The sequence below is a fragment of the Trematomus bernacchii genome, unplaced genomic scaffold (genome assembly GCF_902827165.1).
Source record: "Trematomus bernacchii unplaced genomic scaffold, fTreBer1.1, whole genome shotgun sequence".
Classification (NCBI taxonomy): domain Eukaryota; kingdom Metazoa; phylum Chordata; class Actinopteri; order Perciformes; family Nototheniidae; genus Trematomus; species Trematomus bernacchii.
Window position 1 is genome coordinate 4,205,142 of NW_022987477.1, and position 12,016 is coordinate 4,217,157.

At 43.8% G+C, this 12,016-nt stretch overlaps 1 protein-coding gene across 1 annotated transcript in view; it reads left to right on the forward strand.

Moving 5' to 3' along the window:
• Positions 1 to 12,016, forward strand: part of drosha (drosha ribonuclease III) — an 80,719-nt gene that overhangs the window by 37,631 nt on the left and 31,072 nt on the right. Inside the window, exons 21-23 of the mRNA XM_034148106.1 lie at positions 571 to 670; positions 2,572 to 2,674; positions 8,687 to 8,757. Of these exons, the coding sequence (XP_034003997.1) occupies positions 571 to 670; positions 2,572 to 2,674; positions 8,687 to 8,757 (274 nt within the window). The remainder of the gene's footprint in view (positions 1 to 570; positions 671 to 2,571; positions 2,675 to 8,686; positions 8,758 to 12,016) is intronic.

Here is a 12,016-nt window from a genome sequence, read left to right on the forward strand (position 1 = left end):
TGGAAAACAGAGCACCACCTGCTTTCCTCTCTTTGCATTGATTAGAAATGACTGAATTAAATGGCCTGCTTTAATTCAAATGAAATCAAATGATACGCCGCGGTTAGGGAGACGCTGGACCGTAATGAAAATGGAACTTGCTCGCCCGGAACCCAGCTGTGGAACCACTGAAGCGTCCGCGGACATCTCTGGGATCCAACACAGACCTGGAAAGGCTTCAATATCTGGAAAATTAATTAGGAGGTCTTGTCAAAATTGGTATATCCAGGATGAGGCAATTAAAAAAAAAAATAAATCTAGTAACCGTTTTTATTCTCATTTTTGTTTTTTGAAGGATACAGTTAATTCGATTTGGCCACTTTACACAGAAAATTGTCTGTAAAGTTGTCTTACTGTACACTTGACTATGATGAATGGCAGCAAGAAAGTGTTTTAAAACGCCCAAATCTAACTTGCTTTAAGCTGTAGCTCTCCTGCTCTCTAACTTAAAATGTCTCCAAACCGTTAAATCTGACATCAAGTGACTTGTACTTGAACTTTGCTCTTTTCTTTTAATTTCTCCATCCACAGTGTCCACTTGTACTACTTGTTTCCCGGTCTGGAGGAGGGCGGCCTGGCCACCTACAGAACAGCCATCGTGCAGAACCAGCACTTAGCCATGCTAGCCAAGGTAAACCAGTAACCCGTACCTGTGAAAGGTCTGCGAACTGACAGGAGAAAATGTCTGAGACAGTGTTCTTTTTTTCTTGTCTTGCCGTTATGACTTTGCCTCTTTTTAAGGGGGCACTTGGGAAAAGGGTAATTTTGTCTTGCTGCCATACCTTACCTTTTTTCTCTGCCCCCTCAGGTTTGTAATTGGAGTTAAAAGGTTGTTGTTTTGGAGTGCTAGACTAGTGCGGCTTGGGTCCCTATGGGCCCCTAGAAGTCTTCCTGAAACACTCTCCAGTTCCTGTTATCGCGGGGCCCCTTTCCCTCTCTCGCTGGCAGCGCAGTACAGCCAAGCCGCACTCACTGGCACGTTTGTAAAGAACACAACAATAATCGTCCCGTGATGTGGAGAAAGCAATTAAAAACTTCAATCTTTCATGTTGCTCCCCGCTGAATACAAAGATGCAGCCGCCCGAATCTGCATTAGTGCTGTGTAGCAGTTTGGCTTGTTTCAATTTGCCGCTCGCGGTAAAGTGAGTGTGATACAGTGTTCAACGTTGCCAAGTTGTTTACCAGGCTCCTCTAAAGCCGTCTGCTCAAGAACACTCACAATTATCTTTAAAAAAATATCTTCAGCGAGCTACGGCACAATCCGCCACTTCACTTGGAAGGCTTAAAAGTCAGACCGGGTTCCCTCTGAGTTGGAGTATTTATGAATTGCGATTTAATTTGTGTGTGCAATCACAGGGGGTGGGATACCACCAACAGTTATCAGCCATAATTAAATAGCACCCTGACTGTTTTTTGCCGGGTATTCTTCTGTGGTGCACTGCCAGGAAAATCAAGTTGGGCGACTGTTGAAGCGGCTCAAAGAAAAAGTTGCAGAAAGTTTGACTGACCCAGAGTCCCAACCAACACAGCATTATTTACAGCCGGAAATTTCCATATAGCAATTATTTTTTAGCCTATTTTGCATGAAGAATTGCTTCAACAAATAATAATTTTTCTTTGTTGTGAAGATGTTTTCTGTAGTTAGAGTAATCGATTAGCCAACTATTCGTTGCAAATCTAGCGACAACAAAAACTAAAATATATAATCGTACAATGATAGTACTGGTAATAATATTGTTAAAATACCATATTATGTACTATTTAGCGTTATTGTAAGTACTATAGTAAATTATTTTGAAGAGGCCCTATGCTTTTTGGGGTTTTCCCTTTCCTGTAGTGTGTTATATAGGTTTCTGTGCATGTCAATGGTCTGCAAAGGCTATAATCCCAAGTCTCCCCCCCCCAATGCCTGAAACTCTTCCATTGGACCCATTCGTTTACCTCCACAACATAGTGACATCACTAAAGGTGAAAAAGGGTGTTGCAGCACAGGCAGTATGAGAAAAATAAAGACCTTTTTCAACATTGAACATGTCACAAAGTACAAAATGGCGCCCCTTTAACATTAATAAGGTGGAGTAATTCTCTGTTATCCAAACTTATACTTCTAATGTATTTTATTGTGATAAAACCAGTATAAGAGCTTCCTACGCTTTAGACAGAATGAAGGTCACCACTGTACTATTTCACAATTTATCTAGGGATTATCTAGCATGTCCGTGTGTGTGTTAGCCAGTGTATTTCTGTTTGTGTGTGTGAACATTTTGCTCCTGTCCTGGCTTAGTGCACCATGCCACAGCTGGACAACACATGGGCACATCTGTCAGTGCCATGAAGTAGAACCTTTTCCAGCAAGGGCAGGCAATCTTTTTCATTTCCCCCGAGTTTTCTGGCCCCCTTTTCCCCCCCCCTTGTTTTCCATAGAGAGCCTATGAAAATGTGCAATACCAAAAAATGCTATTACTTTTTCAAGAGGCTATTATCGAGGTGTCGGTGGCGGCGCACTGATATGAATGTGTTTGTCTTTTGCAGAAACTGGAGTTGGATCGCTTCATGCTCTACGCTCACGGACCCGATCTGTGCCGGGAGTCGGACCTGCGGCACGCCATGGCCAACTGCTTTGAGGCTCTTATCGGTGAGATTCCCCCGGGACCTAAGCAGGGATGATGGGTGTGCGGGGGAACAAAAAAAGAGAATTGCATTTGAGTGAACTAAATATGTAAATCTATTCCTAAAAGGCTAGATTTACATATACTGAAAACAAATAGTGTCTCTCCGCTCCTACAAACACAACAGAAAATTACGTAGGGTTTTAATACTGTAATTTAACTCAAATGAGGCTTTGCTGGACTTTGCAGCAGCACGTGTAGGCATTTACATCGTTAATGCTTCCCTGCATTAATGGGTTTAATCACCTGCTAACTTCATGTGCCTTGAATAAAATGGAATCTTTTAATAGTTTAGCTCAGGTCTGTGTGTGTTAAGCTGCGTAAAAAGCTGCAGTGGATCTCCCATTAGGCCCTGGAAACATTACACACTTTATTGATCTCGGGAGGTGTGGTTTGACCTCTGGCTGGACGAGGCAATCCCCGGAGCAACACACACACAAGCTCGCTATTATCTCACTGGCAGCTCAGCGCTGGAGTTTGTGCAGTGATTAGGACCCCGTGCTTAAAACCATACATACAAAAAACTCTTCGAGGGGACCGAATCCCTCTCTCCATGCGACCCCATGGGCAGCGCTAAGCTAAGCCTCGCTCTTCGAGAGCTGCAGACTCGGCAGCTTTCCTCATCTTATCACCATCTTGATTGAACCAGTGCAGCCATGTCTGCGCTCCCCTGATGATAGATACGGAAAGTGGGTGGCTTTTAAAAAGAGACCGTCCTCCCCCTGCACCAAAACAGCAGTGCGTGGGGAAAGTGCTGACTGGCACCACGGCCCCCTGTCGGCCCCGCGGCCCCCGAACTTGTTACGGGTTCATTATCGGCAGAGACTGAGCCGTAATCTATTCTGTCCCGTGGCTGACGCTGTCGCCTCATCGCCGCACACACCCGAACAAAGCAGCGGGGCCAGGAAACCTGATGGCCCTATTTTCTTTTTTCCCTTGCCTTTTTCATATTTCAACTTACTAAAAGTGATGAATAAACAGCTGTTATAAAGGAACCTGTGAGAAAACCGCTGTCAGAGAGCACCCTGCAGTGATGGGTTTTAGATAACTATCTCAAAAATATCACCCCACCCCCCGTTACACTACAGACACACATGCTGAGGGGCAAAACATGCACACATACGCACTTTCAAAGTCGGTTGAATTTGCGAATGCCGTCTGATGTTGCCTCTCCTTTCTCTTAGACTTTTGTCATCTTCATTTCAGTTTTTTTTTAGCTCAAACACCTCCTTTAAGACCTTGCCGTTGAGCCGTCTATCCGTCTCCGCACTCCCTTGTCTCAGCCTTACTCTTTATGTCCCTTTGCGTTCCTCTAACTCTCTGTTCCCCCCTGTGATCTCGAGTTTGGGTGTTATTAGGTGAAATATGTGCCACGCAGATGATGAGTCATCATGTCTCTCTGTCATCTCCAACCTCCTCATCCCCCAGCCCCTGCTACTGGAGTAGAGCCTTTCTCTCCTCACAACACACACTTGCATCGCTCACACGTGCCGTAAGATGATGCGTGGGGCCCACAAATGCTGTCATGTCATCCTCGCGCACGCCTATCTATCTGACAAAGACATCAACCACCACTTTCCTAAAAGCAGCAGGCGCCACATCAACAGACATGCACTTGCAGACGTTTCGCTGCCTTGTTGTCTGAAGGTACCATCACTTTTTTCTTTTTCTTTCTATTTTATACTGTTTATTTCCTCTAGCGTTCAAATGCGTGGAAATCAAATGGGCCTTTTTTCGCACACTGAAAGTTCTGATGGAATATGACATGCTCATAATATTTCCAAGGCCCTCCAACGGCTTACTGTGCATGTGTTCTGACCTTTGTTTTATTTGTTTCCTCGCCACAGTGACCATTGAACCTGGGCTTTGTTGGAAATGGCAGATAATCTCCTGCTTTGCATGGGCAAAGCTTTTCCTCCATGAAGCCGAGAATGTATCTACTAACCCCGAGGCAGGGCCATTCTCTAGCTCGAGACACAGAGAGGGAAAGAAAGCCAGAGAGCTGCAGAGAGAGGCGGAATGGAGGGAGAGCGGTAGAGGAATGGAAAGCATCTGCAATGCAAATGGGTGCCCTGCAACCCTGAATAATTCAAAGTGTTGAATGGAAATCTTGCTTTTCTGATCCCCTGTCATTAACTTCTGCCGGAGTGGGCCATTCTCATTTGGGCTCTTTTGCCCTGCGCACCTCCCGTTCTGTACCACCCCCTCCCCCGTTCTCTCTCACCCTCTCCCTCTGTACTTTTGCCCACTTTACCTTTTCGTCTTTAGAAACCGCTTTTTTTTCTCCCTCTGCTTATTCATAGAAACTCTGCACGCCTGTTGCCCTGTCGTTTCCCTCACAGGTCTTCTTCACTGATAAGCCTTCCTTCCCTTTCCGAACAGTCTGAAAAGAATTGAGAGAAGAAGAAAAGAGGCCTCACTCTGTTTTTATGGCCCTAATTTCCTTGTACAGTTGATCTGTGGATTATACGCTGCCAGTAGCCATGGGGGATACAGATGGTGAACCTTTGTGAGGGCCCTCTCTAAGCTCTTCCTATTAAAAGAACGGAGAGAAAGGATTATCTCTCACTTGCTGAATATCAGATTCATACACAATGCAGCCGGTGTATTCATTGAGCGAGTACTGCTGCCTTTGTTAATTGCTGCAGTGGTGGAGTTGGTTTCTTGTGCGCACTCTTTTTTTTGTTTCTCCTTCTTCCCCCCTCGCTCTAAGCGTCATTTTTGAAAAGTAAGATGTTTGATGTTACAATGCTCTCAGCCTGCCTTTGTCGGTGCTGTAGTAAAAAATATTTTCATGTTTTGGTTTCTTCTTTTTTTTTACTTGAATGTGTTGCTTTCTGTGTCCGTCCGCTGTTTCAGCCCCCATTGAGCCGAGAGGGAGCGGCTTAATATATTATTTGATGGATTAGAGCCTGAGCGTTTTTGAATAATTCATTCTAGGTTATTAATGTGACTGTCAGCCGCTGGTGTTTCATATGCCCCTGACTCTGGGTTTTTATTGGTCACTGAAAGCCCACAGACATTGGAATTCTATTCCTAAACATAACACTGTACAGTCGGTATGGCTGTCTGCATTACACTTGTGACAGATGTGGAGATTCATTAATGGCAGGCCTTCTATGGCCTTGAATGATATCCTCTACACAGTACTGGAAGAAAAGTTTTGATTTATCACTTCCAGTTCATTTTTTTGTCCAATACAAAAAGTTTGGAAAGTCCCCTCCAACAAATCTACAAGGGAAAGATTGCAAAGAACAGTGTAACGGCGACCATTTATCAAAATGGCAAAAGAGGTAATGAGCTTTGGGAGAATTGGAGGTTAGGTGCGCTGAAATTTGAGTTCTTGAGATATTTAAGTATGTCATTCGAAGTTCTAAGTTTAAAAAAAAAAGGCTTGTGAATCACATTTCCTGAAGTTTTTCAAAAGGGAACACTCAAACAACTGGTCCCACCACCGCAGCATGTTCCAGGCAGGTTTACCTCTGTGGATGTAGTCCTTCTTTATTGTACGCTGTTTTCACAACTTAGGGGGTTGAATGTGCCGGAGCTCTGAGACTGCAGAGTGATTTGACCCGTGCATGATGTTACTGCGAGATGAGCAGCGGAGAGATGCTAGCATATCATTGCCCGTTGAGTTGGCTGGGCGTCTTTGTGGGCTGTGTGTATTCAGGGCGTCAGCTGCAACTCTGCAGGCTGACGGGGTTTACTGTGAAGCACAGATCTCCGTTTAAGGATTGCAGCAAGTTGTGCGATTGATTGGATCGCTTTGAGGCACACTTTTTTGCACGGACAGCCGCCTCGTCAAAAGTGTTCTCGCTAGAATTAAGCGCATATCTTGGTTTCTTCATCCACAGGCCCTTTGATTGACACCAAAGGTGTTGCTTTGAGATTTTTAATACCTTTTTAAATCCCTTGAGGCTCTCCTGGTTTTTCCCTTCCTCCCTGCTTACCCCCCTACCTTCTCCTAACGCTTGGAAGAAGTTTTAAAAATGTAATAGGAAGGAAAAACTTTGAGTCTCAACGACTTTGAGGCCTCCCATTTGGGGAACTCTCCGAATCTGCTGTGTCATCAGAACATGAAAAAAATCTGCTTCGCGGTCCCACCCACACCAAGCTAGCTTCAGTGTTAACACACATGAATGCTTTATGAGTGATAGTTAAAAGACGTTCAAAACATCGTCCTAGAGGGAGTTCTTCTCCTCCCACAGCTGGTCTCCAGAGGAAACATCTGCTACGTAGAGGCGTCTAGAACTGAAGTCCACATTATGGTGAAACCACAAATCTCAGAGCTCATGCTTAGTGGGAAACATCCTGCGAAGAACCGCTCCCCTCTCCTGGGCTTCCTGCGGTCAGCCTCAGTGAAACCCCGACATGCCAAGATTTCAGAAGCCCTGCCTACTGATGAACATCTGTGTGGACAGCGAGAAGAATTTAGAGTTATAGATATTGATTTACTGACATATTGTCTTTCAGATTTGGGATGGTTATAAGCATTGGATGAAATTACTCTTCTGTCTAAAAAGCACATTACCTGGCGCCTTCCAAATTCTTTCATTATTTTGCCAGCTAGATTTATATATTAGTAAAGGGCATCCACATTTATAAAAGCCTGTTATTAGCCAAAGTAGCTGCTAGGGTAAGACGAAGTTGTCGGGCTTAATCAAATTTCACAAACATTTGGCCGACGTCTGGCAGTAATTTCCCCCTCTGTTTATAAGTAAAGGGCATGAAAGGCAGAATGAGTGGGTGTGTGTTTGTCTTTGTGTGAGGTGGTTTGTTTGTATTTCTTTATGGTTTTGGTGATGTAGGCTGCATCTTCACTGTTTGTCTAAGGGGGCTGTGTGTGTGTGTGTTTGTGTAAATGGCCTGTTAGCCATCTGAAAGCAGTTTCCCTCCTCAGATGATGGATCCCTCATATGTTTTTGATGTCGTCCATGAAAGCAGTTTGCACATTTAGACTTGCAACCGCACCTCGCCCCATTTCCACTGGCTCATTTATGCACATAATAAAAACCGCTGCACAATCGTATACCCAATTTGCCAGGTGGTTATTGCCTTCTAAATTGAATGAGCCACCCTAAGTGTGATGGTTCGAAGTTGTATGCAGCTTAAAGGCACCATGATAGTTCCACTGATTTCAGTAGAAACAGCAGAAGAGCAAAACAACAAAACACACAAAGCAGTTGTGTAAAGGAGCTGACTATAGCAACTGAACGAGCTGGAGTCGCTGCATATTATTCCCAAAGAGAGATACATTTGGGACACTTGTCTTGTTCTTTGCTCGCTGTGACAGCAGCTCTCTGCAATTTGGGACCAATCCTCCATCGCATTTCTTGCTTTGTCTTTTATGTGTGTGTTGTGTTGAGATTGTGTTTTTCCTCGGTCACAATTCAAGTCGGATTCACTGCAGTCTGTTTATGTGGGTCTGCACAGATAAGTCGGGTCCGTGTGTGTAGGCGAGGGACAAAGAGACGTTATACTTTTGTCCGCACCCTCCATGAAAGCCTTTGACCATGTAGAACATAGGTCTGTGTGTGGGCTAGTGTGTGTTTGTCAGGCCCATTCAAGCCTTAGCCTGTGACAAAGCTCAGCCTACTGCAATTTTGATGTTTATGTGACCTTGTCCTGTTCTTTCCCGGTGTTGATGCAACCATCCCTTCCTCCTCCTCCTCCTCCTCCTCATGTGCTCTGACAAGGGCAAGGTGGATCTGAAACCCAAGGTTATTTTCACCACCAAAAAGCAATAAAAATGCACTCCTACTTTTTAATAAAGCAATTATAACTCATTGCCGAGTTCAATTAATTTTAAGTTTTCCATTAGCAGAGAAGTCTGAAATTGCCTCAGAATTGTAGGATATTTTTCACAGCAGCAAAGCACCAATGGATTTGAATGCTGTTAATTTGTAATGTGTGTGGGTTTGCATGTTATACACAGTATCTTACACAATTTACAATCAAACTATGTATTTTTTTTTTAGGTGCTGTGTATTTGGAAGGAGGCTTGGAGGAGTCCCGGCAGCTCTTTGGAAGACTACTTTTCAACACACAGGTAACTGACAAAATGTGTTACTCAGCTCTGGTTTCCTTTTCATCTCTGTAGTTATATGTACCGGTTGCCTATTTTCATGGGCCTTTCTTTTGTATACACTCGTGGTTTTACATCATTCAAAGAGACGAGTTGCGGACACACTGCACAACATTTTATTTTCTTTGATTTTGTGGAAGACAGAACTGTTATGTATTCACCGATACAGCCTCTTTTGTTTGTTTTTAACCCACACAATGCGTGTTCTGGCAAGCACCACATATGGCACGATACAGAGTCGTTGCCAGCCTCAGAACCTGAGATCTCAAATAATCTTGCTTTACCCCGCAATACTTTTGACTAGCTGCGCATTGTGTGCATTGTACTGATATGCACAAAGATAAAACAATAGGACTGAGAAGAAAGAAAATGTGGATGAGCCACAGCGCAGCTTGTATATTTTGTGAAATGAACTGGAGGTGTGGAACATTGCAATTTGCCAGTCTTGAGCAGGACACCTGCTATTGTTTGCGTGTGTGTGTGTGTGTGTGATCAGCAGGCATGAATAATTGATGAATGGATCAGTATTTGCATTTATCTTGGCAAGAACTGTTATGAGTCAATTAAATGACTTGCAGCACATCCAGAATGTAGCAGCAGGCTTTGTTCTAATTGGCTATTGTGGGTGTTTGTCTTCGATTCAGCCGGCGACTCCCACACACAACAGGACACATGGCTGGAATATGTTTGATCAAATATGTTCGATTTTTGAGGGACCAGATCAGAGGCTTCAGGGCTATATCTTTGAAAACTTCACACCATAAAACAACTGGGGAAGAATAACATTAACCATCCCTGAAACGTTCTTTATACGTAAAAACAAATAATTCAACCAATAGTTTTGTTTTAAATCATAGCATTTCTTTTAACTTTTTGGCCAATTTCAGCTTGTCATTGTGTTTGAGTGCCAATCCTTACAGTATTGTTTCCCGTTGTATAGCTGAAACGCCCTTGGGTTTGTTTAACTGTCTTCCTATGACCATGAAGATGTTATCAAGTTGTCACTTTTTATGAAGAGCAGTGTAGCATTTATTGGTATAGGCATAGGACACGGTAAAAACCTTACCATGCAGACAAAGAGAAAGATCATTTCTCAAACATGTCTTTTCTAAATGTGAATAAAACTGGCAGCATTGATCACGTTAATATCCAATGGCACCAAAAGATACCTGCTGTTATTTTATTTGTTTCATCACTCAGGGAGACAACAGATGAGAGGAAAGCTAACTGCGCTTACAATACAACCTCCAGATGGGAGATTTTGTGTTAAACAGATAAAGACGGGGTGTTTTTGGAGAAAAGGTTGTATTATATCAGATTCTTAAATTGTTTCAATATCTTAGCTGAACTCATTCTGTATCTTTTAAATAATAATTTGCACATCACAGAATCTTGAATTATTATTGAGTAATGCGTCCAAGCTCAGAAATTCAGACGAGATTAGGTTAGAGCTTTCAAGTGAAGAAAAAAGCTAGATTCTAAAGTCCGGTCTGAACAAATGTATGACATTTTCGTCCAAGAAAATCGATGAACTGCATGAGCAAAAGTCATTATTTCATTGGTTGTTTTGTATTTATCAAGTTCCAACATTTGAGGACATTGAAACAGCTGCGGCTAAAAAGAAACCTCATGTCAGTGTGACTGTTTTGCACAGTCCAAGCTGCGCTATAAAACCTTTACACCCACAACAACCAATGATGAATTCCAAAGCCATTAAATACAGTCAATATGCTGAACTCTAGTGGATAGCAGAACCACAGTTCAACAACGGCCGCGGGAGCATGTTGCATGTGACTGAGACTCCGAGGACCATTTGTGCAGACCAAAGTTGAGTGATTTCCAACTTTTTAGACATGCAGACTGAGGATTGAAATAGTTTGGCTTGTCACCTCCCTGCTGAATCCTCCTGATGGCTTCTCTGTCACACAAAGCTGAGAGGAGACAGATGGACACAGACCAGAAAGCCAGCCGGGTGGTTGGGGGTGGGGGGGTAGAGGAGAGGGGCAGAACACAGAGACGGACACACAGAGGGTGAGATACTTTTTTTTGGTCTGCAGCACAACTTGAATCCGCTTCTGAATGGGACTTCACGTCGCACATTACCAAAACTAATGAGAGGAAGTGTATAATTGAAGGTCTCTCCATTTTTCACACCCTGGAAGGTTTTGCCGCTCCTATTTATCGGTACGGTATTCCATTCGCACATGGCTGATCAATCCGGTACTCTCCTTTTCTCTCTCTGTAACACCAGGATGCTGGCTGGTGTCTCTCTTTGGCTCCCTCTTATTTTTCTCTGTCTTTCCTATTCCATTCTTTCCGCTCTCTAGCACTCCAAGGAAGTCATTTTCCCCCCACAGATGTTTTGCTCCACTCCTCTTATGACAAGTCACCACAAAAGCTCCTCAACTCCGGAGGTAGAATTTCCGAAATTGACTTCCCCAAGACAAAGCATGCATGTCATTTCCACCTCAAGAACTATCCAGACAAACAACGGCCACCATTTCCCCCCCCTCTCCCCCTTTCTGTTATTCCATAATTGGTATGGCATTCATGGCGCGAGCGCAACAGTTATTTTCGTCCCCTTGTTTTTCTCTTAACATTTCACCTTCGCTGGCATTGTTCCCCAAACAACAAGGCTCTCGCAGAGGATGGAATCCGGCTTCATTGCACACAGAAGCCCCGAGGAAACAATAGATGCTAATTTGCTAATGATGTTACTGTGGAGGTTATTAAAGCATCTGCAGAGTGGCAGGAAGCATCTTCTTCAGGGGGAGCTGCTTGATTGCTCCCAACCTGGACTCAACAGCAGTGCAATATTGCTGGGAGTACATGTTGATGCCACTGTGCTGTCCTGAGGCCTCTTCTGAGGAGCAATCATCCTAATGATGATTTTACCAGTTACCCAACGGCTAATCTGTTGGATTTTTACGAACACCAGCACACAAACGCCAAATGTAACAACGGTTGCTGTGACAACCGAGATGGTCACCATGGCACTGTGGTGGTCGCTTTTGGTGGAATGGCATCACAGCCTTCTTCCTATCGTGGAAATGTATCATTTAAGTGTCATTCAGTTCTGGCTCACTATGGCTGTGACCCCGAGGCTTGTTCACAACTTTATTACACATGTCTGGCGTCTTTCTGTTCTCTAGCATTCGACTGACAGAAGGGTGCCACTGTGACCATAGACAGGCAAATTGTCATACGGATGCCACCTGTTATA